The 21,533-nt window shown below is 40.5% G+C and overlaps 1 protein-coding gene across 2 annotated transcripts in view; it reads left to right on the top strand.

Moving 5' to 3' along the window:
• EPB41L4B (erythrocyte membrane protein band 4.1 like 4B) overlaps positions 1-21,533 on the top strand; it is a 186,699-nt gene that overhangs the window by 90,118 nt on the left and 75,048 nt on the right. Inside the window, exons 13-16 of one of the 2 annotated variants that reach the window (XM_068396115.1) lie at positions 663-693; positions 1,189-1,222; positions 2,273-2,340; positions 20,242-20,437. In XM_068396115.1, the coding sequence (XP_068252216.1) occupies positions 663-693; positions 1,189-1,222; positions 2,273-2,340; positions 20,242-20,437 (329 nt within the window). Of the gene's footprint in view, positions 1-662; positions 694-1,188; positions 1,223-2,272; positions 2,341-5,129; positions 5,727-20,241; positions 20,438-21,533 lie in introns of those variants that run through there. The other variant, XM_068396116.1, reaches the window with a different exon arrangement.

Here is a 21,533-nt window from a genome sequence, read left to right as displayed (position 1 = left end):
TTTTTCAATGCTATTGAAAAATACGTTGTTTGTCAGGAAGAAGAAATGATACATCCCAGTTATTCAGCTGCCTTCTTCACTGTTCTCTCCAGCCTGTCCAAAGCACAAGCCAAGACCTTGTTGCTCAAGACTGTTCAGTGCCTTCCTGTATTCCGCACTGATGGGCTTTTTTGGCTACTATCATTCACTGTAATAAGACACAGGCTGTTACCAACTTCAGGAATACTCTGGTTTCTGTAAGGTGCAAAATGGCCGTGAGGGGTAGCTTCTGATTTCCAAGGGACTGAGTGATGTTGACAAGGTAGCTACAACAGGATGAGAAAAGTAGTGTTCTGGTTGTGCAGAACTCAGTCTGCCAAAAGTCCTTCTGTTGTGACATTTAGGAAGAATACTCTTGTCTGCTGTCATCTGTGATGGGCTTTGACTCTTGCAGAAACAGAGGGAGGTTCATGTCTGCCTCATACTTTACGTACTCACACAGGAATGCTAGAAAGCTCAGGGCTGCACTCATGATTCTGATGCGTGTGTGCAAATGTATCTGTATGAGGATTCGCTTAAGCTGTAGTGTAACATCCCAATCACAATAGCTGCAAAATGACTGATATTTCACATCTTAAGTTTTTTTCACTTGTCTTAAGGTTTTTTGTTTGTTTCTTTTTAAGCAAACAATCCTGTAAAAGCAGCACAACTGTGGTAAGTGACTGCCCAAGTTCTCTCTACCTCTCAGTTGTTGTGAGGCAAATAGGATTCTGAAGACCATTTCTGTGTTAGGATTTGTTGAAACAAATTCTGTGGTGTGGGATGAATTGCTTTAGGATCTCTCATTATGCAGCACCCGATTCTTTTTGGGGACTTCATGTGAGACTTTATGTGCTTCCATTTTTTTTTTTTTCGTGTTTGAGATCAGACTAAAGTAAAGCATACTTTCTTTCTGCACATTGCTATTATGCTAACTTATCTAGCATTATTTGTTCCTGTTTCATAAATGTAAAATAAAGAACAAAATTTTGCACCCCTCTTTCTTGTGCCCTAATTGCTGTGGTGTATATCTTGAATAAAATATTTGATGTCCTTAAGAATATGAATTTTACTTCACTATAATACTTCCCTGAAGACTAGAACCCTGACCTATAGGAAATTGTGACATAGATGTACTGATTACATAAAAGCTATTTTTTTCTCCCTTAGTGCTAAAAATACTCCTGAAGTCCATAATTACCAGGTAAGAGCATAACAGTTGTTGAGGAGAATATTGTAATTTTCTTATTTAGTGGTAAATATTTTTGCTGTCTATAATTAGTACAGATGGCTTGCTCCCTTTTCCTTACTCTGGGGTGAGATTCTCTGAGGTGGTTCAGAAATAAACAGCATCACATTGGGAGTTAAGGGGAAAGTGAAGGGACTCTCTTTCTTCCCTTGTGTTCTTGGATGCTCTGCAAGCTGAACACACTCTGTGTGCCACCCTCTTTCCCTTCCCTTTCTGTGAAATCACAAGTTAATATCTTTGGGACTGTGAATATGATGGACCTCAGGAGACTGCTCTGTGAGCAACTTTGTATAGAGCAGACGTTCACATTGGATGATTCATGACAAGTTCAAAGTTGCAATTACCTTCCCCATCACAACACTTAAGGAGTTCATTGCTGGTTAAATGTTTGTTTGTTGTGGTTTTGTTGTTTTGTTTTTTTTTTAAACAAGCTCCTTCATACACTTCAAGGAAAAACCTTACCTGGTTTTCATCTGTGATACTAGCAGTCAGTGCTACTGAGAAAGCAAACTGCTTTCATCCAAACTGAGTGTGTGCATGAGAATTTAGTCTTAACGCTTTTTTTTATTAAAAGCCTCACTAGTGATTTGGTTTCCACTGTTTCTCCTCAAGATCTCATGGATATGAGAGAGAAATGCTGTCACCAAAGATAGGTGACCTCCTGAAGACTGCTATTATTATAGTAACCTTTCGCACTCTCCACCTTTGATTAAAGCTGACATTCTTTTGATGTGCTCACTATGAGAAGCACTAGATGTGCCAGATGGCCTCTCAAATAGAAGAGGAATTTTCTTTGCATTTTCCCATGAGTGTGTCCTAACGAGCAAGCTCATCACCAAGAGATCTCATGTATATGCTAAATGACATGGGAGAAGGTCTGAAACAGTGGGGTTTCTTGGGCTCAGAGGGAGCACGTTCGTCATGGCCCCAGGAAAATAAAAAGTTAAAGTTAATAGGGAGCTTTTATATAATTTCATTAACTGGGTTCAACGTTTTCACTTGCAGCCACAGTATCATCCTAATATACATCCTGCTCAGCCTCACTGGCATCCACATACACCTGTGAATGTAAGGTAAGCAATCTTCACTTTGTGGAAAAGGTGATTACTTCTTTCTTAACCTGTTGGCATGAAGCTTTGGTGGATGTACTGGGCAATTTTCTGCACATGAAAAGCAAACAGAAGTTAGAAATCTGTGATATAGAGGCAATATTAAATAACTTCAGTTTAGATTTTGCTTTGGAATGTCCTAATCTCCTTGTTGAAAATTTTTTTCAGATTGATTTTTAATTCAGAATTTGAAATACAACTTCAGTGTATTTCTGTAGGGAGTATGTTGGATGGGAAGATGCTCAGTAGCTTCAATAAAACTAATTGCAATTTGATCAGTATTTAATCTCTTAAGACAAAGAAGAAACTCAGGGTAAAGTTATGAGTGAAAGGCTTCTTGTATGGTAACACTTTTTAATGTTTGCAGAAATGTATGTAGAAAAATAACATGTACATGGAACAATGTACACAGATAATAGTGAAATCATAACATTGAGTTTTTGAGAACTGTTTCACAAAAATATTCCTGTATGTGCTATTGTGCTATCTTCTCACATAATTTTTTATTTTGTAACTAGTCAGGAGAGGAATTGAGTGAAAAGAAATTTTGGAAGAAATTCAGTCCAAGTTAGAACCAGCTTGGTGGAACGCACAGTGGAGGCATGCACAGGCTGGTGGTTAAGTGTCTATATATCTACACACGATAAAAACCAGCTGCTATTTTATCCTAATAAAAAGTAACCTTTTTAGGTTACTCAGATTTTTAGACAAATAATTCCTGTCTTGACTGAAAAATACCAATACCCTAATCTTCATTCCTATTCATCTTACATTTTTATGTTTATTTTCTTATATCAGGATAGGTAGACTTCATTCTTAGTGTGGGCAGGCTCTGGAGATCAGACTGATCTTAAAATGCATGAAGGGACAATTTGGTCCGAGTTTGAGTCTGAGAATGCAGGAAAAAGGCAAATATGTTATTAGAAATACTTAGTAGGCAGAGAAGCAGACATACTCATTGTCTGCTTACAGACTGCTAGAATACAGCAGTAAAGCAGATACTAAATTTATGCTAGAAACAGAAGAATGCTTAAATTGGGTAATTAACTTTGCTTGTACTTCATGTTCAAGATTCTTCCTGGTTTTAGGGTTTACTTGTCCATTTTTTTGTGTGTGATGTAAAATGTACAATTTCATATTACAGAAGAGTGATTGCTGAGAGAGGTTAATGATTTTATAAATTGTTTGAGGTTTTGCTGAAATTTTTCTAAAGATTTCTTCACTTATGATGCTAGTCTGTAACACATTTTAGAGCCAAATAGTTCACCCTGGAGCAGAGCAATATTGAAATAAGCACAATAATGTACTGTAATGTGTGTAGACAACCTCCCCCTTCAGCCCCTCCGCTGCCTGGGCAAAGATTAAGGTCAGTGAAATACAACAATGCCTTTGTTATAGCTAGGCTTGTAAGTCTAAAAAACATACTTAAAAGCTCAGTCATGCAAGCTTGGTAGAAAAGGTGCTCAGATTTTTTTGTCCCAGTCAGGTAGAAGCATTTAAATGTGTGGTTAAAGTGGAAGCTTCAAGTTATTCTAACTTGGAGTCAAAGTGGAAGAGTTGGACATTTAACATCTTGGATAGCTTGATTTGAGAAAGCTTAATCCATCCAACTGTGAACCTGAGCTCAAACCACAGATGCATGAAATCCTTTCTGCTGGGCATGGAAGTCGAGAATGGACTGAGGGCTGAAATGAAACTACCTGTGCAATACATGTTTTATATGGCTTTTTGTTGAATAATTTGTGAAATAATATGTGAAATTGTGTCTAAGTCTTCTTAGTAAAATCCGGTCAGTGAAATTATTTATTTGCAGTTAACTTAATGTTCAGTCTTCTGAGAAAATTCATTCCAATTAACAGTTGTCATTACATAACTCTAGAATATCTCCAAAAAAAAGATAAAATCTAAACCGGCCTGTATTTCTGCTAGCATAAAAAAAAATACCAGAATCAAATGTGCAACTTTAGTTTGGTAATGAGGGAATCTTAAATATTGTGGTTCCCTACATCCTGTTCAAAATTTTTATTTATTTATTTATCTCCTCCACCCCACATTGATTCAGGAGGCACTGTAGGAGTGGTTGAGGTTAATATCACTAAGGAGCAGTAAGTAATGAACACATAAGGAAAAAATTTTGCCTCTTAGTACTTTTGCAAATTTCACTAGCAGTCACAGAGAAATACCTGTCCTAGCCATAGACTCTTAAGCGTTCATTTTCACCAAATGCAACTATGTAACTTATCGGCTGCTTCAGAGTAATTAACTGCACCAGCCCTGAAGGAATGGCAATATTTACAGAAGAACAATTTTCCTTCTTAATAGGATTGCCTTTCTTAATTTTTTCGGCATTAGGGAGATGTTTTCATGAGCTCAACTTTTCGCATGATATGGTTTATTTTACTTGTTTGTTGTACGCATTTAGTTTCCCTATAGCCTCCTCCTCCCTCCCCACCATCCCTCTGGGATTCGGGAGTATTGATGCACGACACTGGTCTACAACACTTGAAAACAGAGAGGGTTTTTAATGACTGAGCTCTGATTCAAAACCTTTTGAAATCAGCTAAAAGATTCCCAGTTGCTTCAGTGGCTTCTGCATCAGACCTATAGGTCTGTCACCATTTCCTTCCGTTACTGACAGCTGCCCATCACACCCTATGCATGCTTAGCACTTGCTGGATGAACTCATGTTACTGTGTAGCGCTCATAAGTTTACTTCCGTCTCTCACTAACCAATAACTGTGCAAATGGTACAGGCCACCCTATCATGATGACAGGCCATATTGGAAACCCCCCACAAGTGGAGAGGACAGCAATTTACGATATGTCCAGGAACAGAACCAGAAGAATTTAGGAGCAGTCCAAAGTATGGTGTACCAAGATAAACTCATGACGACTCTCTGAAAAACAGTCATCTTCATTTCACCTGCCATCTTAGACGATCATTGCGTTCCATGGTCCTTGTCTGTCTGCAGTATGTTCAAAGTGTATTGTGCATAAAGTGTGTGTCTTTGTATGTAAATCCATCCTTGTTTAGTGTTCATGGACATTCTTGGGAAAAGTGTTTTCCATATCTTCCTAAAAAATCTTGAAAAACCTTTCGTGAAAGCTGGTAAGAATTTTCAGTACCCCAAGACCAGAAATATTTCTGGGGTTTTCCATTCTACCATACTTTCGAATCTGTGACCCCTGTGCCTGCTGTTGAAGGTCAGCCATTTGTGCCTTAGTTATTTTTGTTATCTTGTTTCTTTTGTGTGGAATAATAGATGAAGTTTGAGAAACTTTGGTTTTTAGTTGACATGCAAATAGGAGATTGGAGGGAGGAAAAAACAGAATTCACACTGGCAATCAAAATGGCTTGTGGACCACCAACAAAGGGAGCCTGCTGAGTTAGTCGTAGGTTTGGTGTCATGTGTTTTTAATTTTTGTGTTCTGCAGCAAAAATAGAGGTGCTTGCCTAACTTTGAAAACAAGTATAGCGAAAGAACACTATAATAAACTTCATAGATTGTGTGTATTCCTTTTTTGACATACCGATTATATTGATGGCATCCCCCAAAACCATACCTGCTGCTATAAAGGCAAGAATATTAAAAATGAATCCTTGCTAAAAGGGTGCTGCTGTCTTCTTATTTTTAATGTGATTATGGAAGTGAACTATACAATCGCGTAAAACTACCTATTGGTAACTTTTCTCTGAGTGGATTCAAAAGCACAGCTCATGATTGGTGAAATCCAGTGAAATAGCTCTATTTTTTTAAGTTAGACTTTTGCAAAGTTGAATGTATGTTTTACAAACCTAGGTCTTTAAATAGGCTTGACTGATGTTTTGATCACTCGCAGATTTATTTTTTTTTAAAACTGGAAATCATAGTGCCATCTTCATTCATGCATTTGTTTTAATTAGGCCTTACATCTGTGGTGTCTCTGAAGTTTTTGAAATGAGTGAATCTTCATTTGGGATATTTAAAAAATGAAGTAGTTTTTTAAACTTGATTTTGATAAATATACATTTATAAACGTCTCTAACCATGAATTTTTTCAGAGCAAATTTAATAGTGTATAGCTTTTTGTGAAATATATTTGTTTACAAATGCTATCATTTAACATTTGTTTTGATCTTTCCTGTATGTGCTAAGTACAAATAAAAATTTTCAATCTTCTTATTCTGGTTATGATGCATTATTTATTTTTGAAAGATTTTGGGGGAGGGTGGATAGGTATGATACACCTTATACTTGTAGCTGCTTTGCCATGGAATCACTAATGCTGTGCTGGATCAACGTTTTCAGCGCAGTCTGTAGGGAGGGGGAAAACAATACAGCAATTGTGCACTGAGATGTGAAAATGCCAGAGTACGCCTATGGTGGGTAATCACAGAGGCTGACTTCAGTTTCCCCAGGCTCGTCTTCCTCTGTTTCAGCAGCATTTTATTTGGGAAGGGAAGAAAGAGAAACTTTGTTGGAGCCTTGGAACAAGAGCCCAGTTAGCTGCTGCTCTGAATGCTCTCTGGAGGAGTTTTTTTTGAATAGTCACGTTAAAGTGGAGCGTTGTTGCTTCATAATTCGCACACATGATTCATAATACAGTATCGTTCTTGTCATTTAACTTCACTCACTTCTGTGTGGTTTGTTGTCAGTGTTCCTCCTCGTTGTCTGTTATTATCTGTGGTTTGGTTTATTGCTGAAGGTTCATGAACTGAATTGAGGGATTGCCCTGACAGATCGCAAGAAAAGACGGCACGAGGCCTAACTGGCCCTTAAGTGTTAAAATGACTCATGCAGGAGGTCTGCACGTGGGGCAGGAACAACCTGTGGGACTTGTGTGTTCTGCAGTTTGTGTGTGTCACCTCGAAGGAAGCACTTGTCATTCTGCGTTCCCCTTCACTTTTTCATCCCACATCCTCCTTGCTGTCTACAGAAATCTGTACCAGGAAAGTCACCAAGCGATCAGATAGGTAAGAAGAGATCAATTTCTCTGTCCTTCTTTGCTCTAGTCTTTGTTGGCTTCTTGTAGCAAATGGGCTGAGATGTGGTTAGGAAGAGGGAGCATTTCTACCTGTTCCCTCTCTGACCTTGGCATTGCTCTACTGACCTGTGCAGCTTATGTCACCTGAATAAGGATGGAATCGGGTGCCCCTGCACTGACCTAGGTATAGTACAAATAAGTTGATTTAAATTTAAAAGCACATTGTTTTTTTTCCTAAAATTAGCACACTTGTTACTTACAAAGTATTGTTTTTAGCAAGTGACTAATGCAGGCCTTGTGATGTTAGGAATACAATTTTGTGTTTGAAGCAACACAAAACACTGCAGGTGAAAAACAAATTATGTGGGGAGAGGGGAGAGAGGAAGAAGGTGGAAAATGCTTGGTTAGCTCAGCTGTTAAATGTAGTAGCACCTTTTGTTTAAAAATAAAATATTGGGAAAGCTCTGGCAATATAAATCAATACTACATCCTAGGTTCATGCTGCTACAGGAAGCCGCTGGTAGTTTATAGATGCACAAACTCAATACAGGGACTTGATAACCCTGGTTATGTGAGTGTTTATACACTGTGTTGAATTATTTTAACTTGGATTTCCTCATGAGGAAATGCCACACAATTTCTACCAAAGAGCTTGTTACACAATCATTCTAGGTACAGAGAAGTCAACATGTTTTGAATGTGTTCTAAATATACAGGGAAGTTGTTTAAAAAAAAAAAAGCCTTGCAAACTGCCTGGAGGAGGTACCACCTTCTGAATCCAAATGAAGCACGTTCTCAGGGGTACCCGTTGAACTGTGTGTGCAAACTTTCCTCACCCCATTCTGAAGTCTGTTAATTGTGCAAGTCTAAAATCTTCTTTTTATAAGTCCAGCATACACTTGGAAACTCTTCTGTAATCTGATTACAGGTGATAAATACTAACCTCACGTCAACTTGGGTGTGTGAGTACAGTGCTAGGCATTTGAGAAATGACACTGATCTCAAGTCCCGTGTGTAATCGGCTGCATTCTTCCACACACTGGAGAATTGCTTGATACCTCTTGGCTAAGGGTATCTTCCGATCGTCTCTTTGTATACCTTCCTCCTGCGTGTAATAAAGCTGGAAACCAGTTCTGCCCCAGCAGAGCTCAGGCCTGGCTCACCATTCTGTGTATTCGAATTTGCAAGGGGGCTACCTTTGCCCTGTAATAACTCTGTAACCCTGCGTCCTCTCCCCTAGGAGCTGGTGGGGGAGTCTAAAAGCTGGCGATACCACATCTGTAACTTGGGCTGAAACATATCGCTCTTCAGCCCCAGCCAGGCCCTGTCATGCAAACTAATGACTGATATTGAATACTAAAATGGGATACTGAAATACAATACCGAAAGTGTTGGCACTTTTAGTAAATCATTTTGGTGTGGGATTTTTTCTTTAAACTTTCATTTTCAGCTATTTTTCTCTAGCTGATGTGAGTCACAGGCAAAGTGAACAAAGGGATCAGGTTTTGTAATGCATTTCCAAAGCTGGCAGTCGGGGGTTTGCATATTTAAGGAAAAGAATCAACAAGTCCTTCCAGACCCTTTTATCACTGAACCCATGTACAAATTGACCAAAAGGAGGATTGCTTTCTGACATAGTGGATGGGAACAAAGCATATATTACGGCCTTGTGATGTAAAAATGTCATTTTTCCTTCCTTCTGGATGTGTGTTGCAGAAGATGTCTCTTCAGCCTGCAAGAGGAAGAGTGTTAGAGCTTGCAAGTAATTTTGAAAATGGAACTTCAGCTGCTGGCAAGGAGTGAGCTGGAGAAAGTATAAGACAGTAAAAAAATGAAATTGAGTGTATCGATTCTCAAGCATCCAGGTTGGCTAGATGGGGAGCCCTATGAGCAGGGGGAAGAAGACAGTTCCGTGCTGCAATCATCTGTTTCCAGAGGTGGTTTTCCACCAGTCATTCCAGTTTGTGTATCAAGCAGGCAAGCTACTAATACCTGGTTTGAAGGAGAGAAGTTTTGGTGCACATCCATCTAACCTGACACACCAGATCTCTGGAAAGACAGTGGATGATGAGAGGTTTGCCTTTTACTCTGCAAAGGAGAACCAAAGAAAGCAGACTTGTGGGTAGCTGAAGAGACTGTTCAAGCCATAGCTGCTACAGACCTGCTGGCATTAATGGACATAAAATAGGAACTGTATTTTTTTTTTTTTTAATTGATCTCAAATTGTGTATGTTGTGCTTTCAAAAGAGACTGATCCACCTGGACCATAGATCCTTTTGTTAAGACTATGCTAGCCAAGAATCTCCTTTGAGAGCCGGCTTGAACTAGCAGTCTGCCAGGCAAGCCTCTGCACCCTGACCCAGCTTGTGCTACACCAGGAGGATCGAGATTTCAAACCACTGCAGAATAAATACTTTTTCCCACTTCACAGTCAAACTGCAAATGCTTGGAAACACAGTGCTGTTAGGCATGCTCCCAAGTTTTAGTGTTGAAGGACCTGCAGGAAAAATCAGTCCTCCTTTCTCTGCAGGCAGCAGACACGTAGAAAGATGTGGCTTTTGGACAAAAACAATACTAGTCAAAGTAGGTAAGAAAAAACATAATGTAAAGGGGCAGACCACACCTTTCTCTCTGTCTCGTGCATTGCAGGAGTACATTGCCAAGCACTGTGTGATAATGATGTCGACCTTGTTCGGCTTCCATTGTTTTCCTTCCATGTGCTGTTTTACCTTGAAGTGACTGGCCAAATAGGCTTCCTTTCTGAGTATATGTGCTGTTGCTCTTGTTGCTGCTGTGTCACAAAAAAAAAGATAAAAACTTGATTCAGATTGAGTTCCTCCCTTGATATGAGTCACTTCCAGTAATAAAGCTTCTACAGACTAAATGCTGCTCTCAGCTACTTACTAAGGACTGTTTCATGACTGTCCTTTAAAGCAAAACAGCTTATTTTCAAACAGTTGGTTTCACAAGTGGTAATCTGAATTTGGTTGTAAAGTTCACAAATCAAGCCTCTCTGTGCACTGTCCACTGTATGTATTAGTAGGCTGCTACAGAAAATGCAAGCATGTCTGTAACAATTTGCATATTGCTTTTAATTTCAGCATGTAATAACCTTCAATTTTGAACCGGAGGAGAAGGTGGGTTTTTTAAAAATACACTATCTCCCATCCAACTTTCCTAAAGATGGGGATTATTTTTTTTCAGATAGAGACTTGGTAGACTTGGCACCAAGAGAAGACTGGTGGAGATGGGAAGTTCCACCAGCCTGATATCTTAGACCCAATGTTACGTATTTGTTTTGTGCTTCTGGAATAATGGCTTTCTCTTGACTCTGTGGGACTACGCCTTTTGATTTGGTGGTGACTCACCTTCTATGATCTGTTGCATGTATCTTTTCAGAAGAAGTCCAGTTCATTTTCTCTCTGGTAGAGAAGCATTCATGATGACTGCCTTAGTCATCGTACCTTCTGAGAACTGAGAAATCTTCCAGTTTAAAAACAAGATAAATGTTGACCTAAGGCTATTGGAGATCTGTTGGAAGTGCCCCTAGGGCTCTGTTTTCAAATTGCCACCACAATTACATTTCCACTTTTTATTGGTTTTTCTACTTTTTATCCTCTAAGTTTGTAATATGTTTGTTTTTTCCTTTTCCTAGCTGTAGTATGACTTTTAGCTTCAAACTATCAAACAGTAAAACCTGCAGCTGATTATATCAAGGATGAAGTTGTGTTGAATTAAGTAAGAACAGATGTTTCAAATAGGAACAGTTTGGAAAACCTGTAGTTCCTGGCTTAGCAATGTCATTTGTTGAAAGATTATAAAAAACGGTATCTTCTTTTAAATGAGGCAATGAAAAAATCTTTTACTTCCTGCATCCTGAAGAAAATGAAAGAATTAGCCACACCTAATTAGTAGTAGGAAATACAATTTAAACTCCAGGTTAAAAGCTAATTATTTATATTTTTTTTCCTCCCACTAAACCCATAACAATCTGTGCTGGAATTATAATTGCAATGGTTTACCTGCTATTACCAGTTTCTGCAGTTTTTAGTACCTTGGAGAAGTAGAAATACAAAACATTAATACATCCCCAGTGCTGTCCACGTTGTGTAATGATGTAGCAATGAACTCAGTAGCTAAACAGATGACAAAGTAGCTCTGTTCCTTTTTGTCTCCAGGGTTCAAGCCCGTGAATTGTGAGACCTTGTTGGCAGGCAGCAGGGCCAGCATCTTGGTGTCCTCGAGCCAAGTCTTTCTCATCAGTAGGAAGGAGTGCAAGAGTCAGACAGGAAGGAAAAGCTCAGAAAAAAAAATGGGCCAGTGAAACAAAAAGCTCAGAGGGTTTAGGAGAAGCAGAGTTTTACAGTGGCACATGCAATGGGAGGAACTGAAAAAGCAAAAGCAATGAGTTCTGCTAGAGGCTGTGGGAATCGAGAAGAGGAATGAAAGAGGCAAGGGAGCTTTGGGACTTCAGCATCTGTGTCTTCAGCACCTGGAGCTCACTGAATCAATAAGCAAGGTTGATTTGAAGCAAGGCTTCAAGGAACTTGAATGTAAAACTGGATGATGCTTCTGTATCAAAATTTTGATCCCAGGAGGGGCTGTTATAATCCATTTTCAGTTTCTACTGTTGTATTTAATGTCTCTCTCTCGTTCTCACTTTCTGACTTTAAAAAAAAAAGTCTGAAAATTGGTTTTAAGATAAAAGGAATAGTTTCTTGCTGTAACTCAGATGAGTTGCCCAAGTGTTGCAGTGAGAATAGAGGTAGGACAGGTTGAAAGTTTGTAAATAAGAAAGCGCTTGCTGTGCTGAGTGATTGATTTTGTGTTACTTTTACCTGTTAATACTGTCTTCTGAGCAACTGAGTGAAAAATTCTGTCCTGCCTTGATAAGAGTTTTTGCTCGCTGCACACTGTACCTGTTCAGTGGCTTTATTGGTAATGTGTTAAAAGGGCAAAAATCTATAACCTAAACTGAAGTCATTTGTGTGGCAATGGTGTCAGGGACATTCGTGTTGGACTTTAAAACTATGGCAAATTACTGAAAATTCAGAAGACCACATATTTCTTTGTAGGGCATTAGTAACATTCAGAATCTGAGTAATTTAGAAGCATGAAACTTCTACAGTTTGATTACTTTCTTTAAAAACTTTTTTTTTTTTTCAAGGAATATCAGCTTTTTAGGGACAGAGCCGGAAAAGAAGCTTTGCAAGAAGGGAGCATATTGTTAAGGGGAACCGAATGCAGTGGATTGGTTTCAAGGCTGAAGTGACTGAACCTTCCTAATCTGCTAGATGTGAGACTGCTGTAGTTCCTAGTTTCCAAGCCCAGCCTGTAGAGATGCTGAGCATGTATTCCAGAGATGTAAACACACAGCCATGCAGAGCAAAAGAGGTGGAGAGCAGTGCCTTTACCAGCACCCACGGACACAAACAGCAGCACACAAACATGGAGCAGCACAGGGAGCACAATCCTGTATGCATACACCCCCTCAGAAAGTAGGACTGCAGTTAGGAAGATGGCCTAGACTGCACTGATCGGGGCTTGACCAACTAAGCATACTGACCAGCAGCTTGCTTACATGTGGCTGGTCCCTTTTCTCCCCCTCCTCTCCATTTTTCCCATGCTTGTTTTTTCTCATCTTTTTTTTCCTGATGCACACAGATTCTCCCGTTCCCTTCCCTTGTCTCCTCTCAGTTCCCCCTGCTTTTTCCACGCATTGCTCCCAGTTTTACTAAGTCTGTACTCAAATTTGTCAAGGCTACCTAGGGAGTTTGGACCTTACATGGTATTACTGATATGGTTTCCCAGGCAGTGCTGGCCTTGCAAGGTTGTTCTCACCAAAAAGCCCTTGATGCTCCTCCCCTTCAGTGCTCTGTGAAGTTTGGCCATTTCTCATGTAGTTCTCCCTTCACCTGTAAAATCTGGCAATCCTTCAGGGCACGCTCTGTAACATTTGTTAGCTGCTTATGCTTTCATCTGTTATGTCCAGCAATTTCTTCTGTCGCATCCCATGGTTTCTCCTGTTCTCCTCTGTTAGCTTCCCTGTCTGCGTGCTTTGGCAGGTATGTGATACTGAGGAAGGGAGAGAGAGAGAGGGAGATGTGCTTAGCTCAGAGGACCTGAGTTATTTCATGGGTTAAGTGGTGGACAAGGCTGTAGCGTGGATAGCAACCTGAGATCAGCTGCAGGCTTAAGTTCCTCGCTTGGTTTTGCTCGTATTATAACCTGAGTTAGCTTTCTTGGGTTAGCCACTCCAAGCTGTTTTATTTCCCAAGGCCAGGCATACATTGTCTGCCTGTGACTGAAAGGGGAAGGCAGCCCTGACTTGGGGGAGGATTTTATCTATCTTAGAAAATTTTGTGTATTCTTTTCAGAGTTTTTCTCATCTGCAAGGACATCTGGGACAATGAATTTTTTTGACAGATGATTAAATATCATTAGCTATCATTATCATTAATTAAACCCATTTGTAAATGAAGAAAAGCAAGTTTAGTTCCCCAGTGGGCATACTTTGCATGTCAGTTTTGCAAAGCAGTATTTTTTTAATGATCTTTATGTAGATAAGGTGAAATCTGTGAGGACAATGGCTTTGTCGAGTTGAGATTTGTTTCTTGGTATTTTATTAGAACATGCTTTGCCACAGGCTCTGTTCTTCTTGTGGAGAATTCCAGATTACTCCTGCTTCAAAACTTAGTTCAACATCTTGTAATGCAGGAAGCTGCTGCATATACTTTCATCTCCTACAGGAGAAATTCTCCCCACTCCCATCACCATTTATGAACACCCACTTCCCCATCACCATTTTCTCTTTCCTTCCAAGGTTGGCTTGTCTGTCTGGGAGAAGGCTGCTGGCTGCCTGCTTTGCTTTCTGAGGTGTCCCTAGGAATGGATGGGGATGGCTGATCATCCCTGGCAGTGAGGAGAGAAATCTACAACACATCTTGCCAGGCCTTCCCTAAAGGAAGCAAATGGGCCAGCTCTCCTGTCATCTGGTGGTGTCAGGGCAGAGCATGGAAGTGTAACAGCGCTGTCAGCTTTAGTTACAGTGCTCGCAGTTTAGGAAGCCAGTTCTGGCCAGCAAAGAGGTCTTGGTTACATGGTGCAGGAAGAAAAAAACAACATAGGTTTGGTTTTAGTGATCCCAATCCTCCTTTACTTAGGAACACTCATTGCTTTTATATGTCCCAGTCCTTGGTGGCAAAAATGGAACTTCATCCTCTTTCTTTTATAAGCAGTCCTCCTGCCATGGGCTCTGTTCCCTTCTTGTATAACACTGAGTCCTCTCAAAGTCTTTTGCTTCAGTCCAGTGGTTCTGGCCATTGACACTCATGCAGACCACCTTCCTCCTATCCCCCCGTTTCCTCTTCATTCCCATCCACAGGGAAATTTCCAGAATATGCAAAATTCGTAGGCTCTCTGTGCCACTTTACATGCTCTAGCAACACAAGGGGTGTGTGAGATTCTAAAAGTGATTAAAGCAAGTTTGGCTAAAAATTCAGTTGTGTTGGTTTTGGGTTTTTTAACTTCTTTTAAAGCATGGGCAGGGAATAAACCCAGTCTTTTGTCTTTTTTTTTTTTTTTTTTTTCCCAAAGGGAGAGACTAAGCCCAAAAAATGGATGTTTGGCTTAACATAGCTGTTAAGTCTCATCCCGCCAGCTGCCACACTGAAGCTTCATGTGCCATGGCTGCTTCCGTTAGACTTCTGAGTCTCTCCTCCATGCATATACATTAATACACGTACACGTTAACATACACTTTAACAGTTCCACTGACTGCCATTTGGGAACACACCTAAAGTCCATTTTGATGTTGGAGAAGGTATTGTTACGATATGGTGATGGGTGAAATATCTCCTATTAGGGAGTGAAGTAGTTGGAGGAAGGTCCCAACACATTCAGCACAAAGCCTGCAGTGTGGATTTGAGCTGCCGAAAGCTGCACAAATCACCATCAGCCTTGCTCTGAGCTGCAGATGGGGGAGGATTGAGAGGGGTTGTGGAGATGCTTGTGTAAAGTTTGAGGATTTTTAAATATTAGAAAACTGCAGTGGTTTGGTGCAGAAACAGTGTTCAAAGCAAAGAATAGAGGTGGATGTTGTAATTGTTGAAGGTTATTTATCACAACCAGACCTAGAAGCCTGGAACTTTTTAAAACCACTGTTCAGCTATAGCAGGGAGGGTCTAAACTCAGTGCAGAGTCATCCACGAGGCACGACAGTTTGAGCCTGCTTTCTGCTGTTGCTCCACCAGCCTCCCCAAGGAGGGAAGAGAAGAGAGCCCCACCGTTTGCTCTCCAAGTGTAACTTCAGCCAGGTGGGACATGCCTACAAGAAGAGTGTGGAAGAAGGGGACACAGGCTGCAGGAGTAAGCCTGCTCTGGGACACAAGTGAAAGATGTTTATGCAGGTCTACACAGTTATGTTCTACAGGAAAATGAGGACGGCAGCTGGGAGGATGGCACAGAAAGGCGATTACTTTTTAAAAAAAGCTTTTGTCGCTCACAGGTTGCACGAAAATGGGAAGTCCTCTCACACCAGGCCTGTTATGGATGAGAGAAAAGTCTTGAACAGGTTATGATCTGAGCACGTGAGAAAATTTAGGATGCAACTCAGGAAGAATGATAGTACGTTTGTACTCTTAGGTAGGAGTAACCTGCTTCACAGCTGAGGTTGTGAGGGGTGACCTGGCCAGTCTAGGAAAGGATCTGGTGTTCTTGAGGATCAGAAGTTGAACAAAATTCAACAACCCCAGGCTATTTAGAAAAAAGCAAAGGCCGCGTTCCAGTGTAAAAACAGGAGTGGATCCCACAGGACATGGGAAGCAGTGCTTCCTCTTTGCAGTGCATTTGCAAGGCCTCAACTGGAATGGGGTGCCCAGTTCTGAGCACCACATGTCAGAGGCAGAGCAGGGGGCAGCTGGACGGATGGGGATAGCAAGACATATCAGAGCTGTAGGAAATGTGTGACCTGGGAGGGCCAAGTGAAAAATTCAGAGTTCTTCAGAGTCTGAAGGAAGATGTGAAGAGCTATTTTCAAAAACATAGGTTTCTGTAGCAAGAGATTACCTGTTGACTGTGTCTGTGATGGATGGGAGAGGAAATAGCAGGCTTAAATTGCAGTAAAGGAGGTAGGACAAACAAAGAAAGTAAGTGTAGGCATGGTGAGACCCTGAAATCGTTTGCACAGGGAGGTCATGGAGTCTCTGCTAGTGAAGGTATTGAAGATTCAGTTCAGCCGACCAATTGGAGTAACATAGGTCTGCTTAGTTCTGTTTTGAGGGGAGAAGTGGATAATTCAGTCTTTCAAATACCTTTCTGTTCCCCATTTTTCTATGATCTCCTAACAATGTTGTATGTGTGAGTTGTACACTAGAGGCATGGTTTGGTAAGGCAGCAGATGGCTGGAGCACATGAAATGTAAGAATGTCAACTGAAAATAGCTTTTAAAGCAAAGGGTGAGGAGTATAAAATTGGGATAGAGGACTAGTAACGTAAATAAAATTTAAAAAATTGAAAAAGTCATCAGAAGATACATGTTATTTGCCCTGTTCCTCAATATTCTGCCTTTTCGATCAGAAGAAAGTAATTATGTGAGTTTGAAGCTAAAGACAATACCAAGTGTCATGTGAACTTTGAGTGGCTTTTTTAAAGGTTCAGCCTCTGGTAACTGAATTCTCACGAGTGCTTTGCCTGAGGGAGGGACAGAGAAGGAAGAAATGTTTTCTTCCTTTACATAATAGCCTGTAGGGCCCTGCCTCGTCTTCCTTGAAGGACAGGAGTTGGTTGTACAGGAAGCAGCTGGAGCTTGTTGAGAAAACTACACAGGTAAATAATAGAGGAAAAAGAGGAAACCTGCAGGACAGCCAATTGACTATTAGAAGGTAAAACAAAGGTGCAAATTTGGCGTACTAGGAGTGCTAAAAGACTAATACAAGAGAAAGGATGAAAACTGATCCCTGTCCATGTATGTGCATAGTCTGAGAGCATCACTTCATGTCTGGGGAGCAAGTATGAAAACGTGGAGGGCTTAGGATAAGGTCAGGAAATTGCTTCATTGAAAGCAGTGATTTATTTGCACTAATGGGTGGGGAAGAATGCAAGAGCACATTATCTATTCAGGTAAGCCAGAGAGAAACAAGCAATAGAAAGAAAATGTAATGGCAGAAAGATGTATTATTGAAAGGAAAGGTCTCAAGTCTCTAGATTTAAGACAGTGGAAGAACAGAAGAATAAGTGAAAAATAGATGTGACATTGCTGCCAAATAACGATGCCACCTTGTAGAAAATGCACCAAGATGTCCAACGTCCCCCTAAATTATGCAGTAGAGAGTACACAGAAGAGGAATTTGGACTAATAATGATATTTTTGTTTGGGTACTGTCAACTTTTCTAGTAGATAGGCTGTGGGGCTGCTGTGAGCCCTGTTGTTTATGATTGTTCAGTAACTCATCAGTCTAGAAGTGAATCGGTGCAGAACTCTTAGGAGGGAGGGAGGGTATGGATGGGAAAGTCTTTCTCACCCCAACCCCATATCCATTGGAAGTACAAGAGTTGACTGACCACTGAGATGAGTTTGCCTCCATGTCTGTGCATTGCCGTCAGCCCCAGAAGAGTGCAGGTGACCACATCCTTTTAAATGGGCCAGCAGTCTCAATATGGATTTCACATCAGAGTGCACTCCCTGGGCATTGGTGTCCTGACTGGAGCTTTGTGACTTACTGTCTTCGAGGATTTCAGTGCAGACCTGAACATCAACTTTGCTGGTCTAGCTCTTTACTTCTTTGAATTAATGGTCTCCCTGCATTTTACATGGTGCGAGCACTCCTCTCTGGACAGTCAAGAAATACGTCTAGAGAATTTGGTGCATGTTTGGCTCATACCAGAGGGGTTTTGGCTCATGCAGTTGCTCAGGTCATTCCTGTTTTAGCATGGAAGCTACCTCATGCCCATAGCAATATAAGGAGTCAGTGTAAGGATTTGGTGTGATCTCATTCATTTTGAAAAGACCAGTTGAAAATCTGCTAAACCAGCCTACCAGTGGGTGAAATGAAAGCAACTCCTAAGCACAGGGGGTTTTGTGCCTCAAAAAAGAATTGAATCATAGACTGAAAAAAAAGGATGTGCTGGGGCTCCAGCCCAAAAATTATTTTATTTCCAGTAAGGTTTTTAACTGTGTGAACAAAACCAACTATCCTCTCAGTCAAAAAATGTCACTTCAATCCAAAAAGCTTGAAGGGATAGTGCAGGAGAGCTGTTACAATTAGCGTGCAATCTCATTAGCCTGTACCATTTTCCCCCAGTAGGCACTTGCCTGATTTAATTATAACAGTGAAGATATAGTGCAGTTTCAAAAGACAGACCAGTCCTGGATTATCTGAGCTCACCAAAGCTGTCCCCTGTGGATAAAGACCCCTATTTGTATTGTTTCCTTAAGGCAAGTAAGTCATCAAAAGTGCCTTTATTGGCAGTTGGTGCTACGTGCCGGGAACCTGCCAAGATTAATATACACAACATTCCCCTCCCCGCCTCCTGCTTTCAAAAAGTAACCAGCATAAAGATGTTATTCAATTACTACCCAGTCAGAAACCTCATATTGTCAGAAGTTGTTACTAAGAAGACAGTGGTTATTAATGATGTACCAAGTTGCGTGCTTCAGCATATCTTTGGAAATGATACAGATGTGTTTATATGCAGATGACTGCTTCATTTTTCTTTGAATCAGTAAGTAATCTGCAGAGAACATATGTAGCAAGTAGCTAGGTATAATTTATTCATTGTTCCTTTAATTATGCTGTTTGTCTTTATATATTGTCAGGTCTTCAGCTGCTGTTAGTAATAAAATCAAACTGAAAACCCATGCAGCTGAAGACGTAATTTCTTTAGGATTTTTTAAATGGGCAGGGGATTCATCTTTTCTTGGAATGAATTGATTTACTGCAACTACTGTCTAATGCAATATTATAGAATAAGCTAAAACCTTATAAAAATTTTAAGCGCTCCTCTGAGGAAAGCACATTCAAGTCATTTGCAGTATCTATGTAGAGTTATCTCAGTCTTTTCTCATTGCTGGTGTGGAGAGAAAATGTCATTTCTAGAAATTCATTGTCATTTTAAACAATAAACTGAAACAACATCAGTTAAAACTACTGAAGAAAATTAATAGGGTCATTTGACACCTCTGAGTTAGAGATGATGAGTTAAAACTTCAACGTCTCTCCATTTCTCCATATATTGTAGACTGACAACAGTTAATCTCCTGACTAAACATACGCAAAAAAAAAAAACCCACTAGTTTACCAGCACAGGGATGATTCCTTTTTAACCAAGTGCTATTTTGTATGTTATTACCTGTAAAACTTTTTCTTTCCAATGGGATTTTTCTCGACTTTTTCCCCAAGTCACGAATTTTTCATACAGCTATTTGCACCGTAAATTTGGAGGCCCAAACTTTATCAGGAATATAATGTTATTCTGGGACTGTTCCTTGGTCTGCTCTTCTGACAATTTCACTTTAAAGGAGTTACTGTTTGCCGCCTGACCACTTTCCTATCCCAGGTGAAGTTGCAAATTGCTGCAGGACAAATTTTGATGTTTTTGAGAATCCTATTCCAAAAGTCAGAATTTGACTCTGCATGAGTCTAGCAGAGATTGTGTAGTGTGTAAAATCAAAAATAATTCTGACATTAAAGTCATGCCAAACAAGCAGAGGCATCCTTTTTCCTCACCTTATGAGTCTTCTGTTAACAGAAAAATGCAAATATTTGGGATATACCTCGACAAAAATTTTATTTACAAAAAAGCTAGGCATTTTTTTCCTGAGGAAGTTTGCACTCTATCTCTCCAAAAGTACAATTTGTCCTATTGTTTAATGCTCTAATTTAGACTGAATTTATTTTGTAGCTATCCCTTGAACAACAGTGATCTTCATCAGTTCAACATTGAGGAGAATGGTGGAGCACCATATACCACAAAAATGCCTGCAAGACACCACCACCACCACCGTCATCACCATCACCATGCGAACTACAGCGCACTTGCTCCCGACAGCAAAGACATTGTTTCTGGAGTTCCAAACCCAAACAGTAAGTCCACTGCAGTGAATGTCATTTCAGTAACTGTGCTGCTTTCAGGCTTGTCTCTGGCCAGGAGTCAAAGGAAAGGAAAAGAAAACGTCATGCATTTCAGTTCTTCTCCTTGGAAGAACATGCTTCCGGTTATATTATTTGCTAGCTTTGGAGTATGTGCACGTAAGACAAGATTTACAATTCCATGGCTTTGCTATGGGGTTGCGGGATTTGGTGTTAGATTTGTATCCCATAGCTGAACAAATACCCAATTAGTCACAGATACTGAGTCTGTAGCCACTTGGCACAAAGTGTTTTTCCATTGTTACTATTTATTTGTATAGTTTCACAAACCTATCCTCGTCCGCCGTTGTCTTTTGCTGATCTGCCCAGCTGGCCTTCAGCCCTCATTGTTTGGATCTGACTCTTGCTTTCATGTCTGGGCACAAACAGCAGAAATTTTGGAGCACTGGACAAACAGCATCTTGCTCTCAGTTTGGGTAATGGGAACAATTCCTGCTCAGCCCCAGCTACCACGACTGGAGTACACTCGCCTGCTCGGTGGAGAAATTCTTGGCATGTAGAAAGCAGAGAGGAGAGAAAACGATGTGTTCCTGATGCAACCTTGGGGAGTCTGGGTGTAAGTCTCTGCTGCTGAACATGTCCAGGCTTTTCTGAGGGTACATAGCTCGGCCAGATGTTTGTAGGTTTACACAGGAACTGGAAGAGAACATCCCTGCCATTGAGCAATTTGACTTCTTGCAATCCAATTGCAATCTCTGCACTCTGCAGTGTGTGAGATGCTGAAGCTGTGTAAGAATTTCAGAAGATGGGCAAAACAAGGTATGATCTATTATTTTCCTTGCCTCAAGGGGACAATAAGTTCTTCCTTTGCCCAGTTTTTGCCTTTACAATTGTAAATCACCCTGAGATAGGCATTCATTATGGAAACTTTCAGCCTGGGCAGTTAATCTGACAGCTTTCAAATTCCTGAAACCAGGATCTTGTCATGGGTGGTGCTGGGTGACCTTGACTGTAGGCTGTCCCACCTCAGCAGTAAAGCACAGGCATCTACCTGCACAGGCACTTTAATCAGACTTTGCTTGAGAAACCCAGAAACAGTTTCTT

This window comes from Nyctibius grandis, chromosome 3 (genome assembly GCF_013368605.1).
Source record: "Nyctibius grandis isolate bNycGra1 chromosome 3, bNycGra1.pri, whole genome shotgun sequence".
In the NCBI taxonomy this organism is placed as follows: Eukaryota; Metazoa; Chordata; class Aves; order Nyctibiiformes; family Nyctibiidae; genus Nyctibius; species Nyctibius grandis.
The sequence above is the reverse complement of the archived record's forward strand: the minus strand, read 5'-3'. Positions and strand labels throughout refer to the sequence as shown.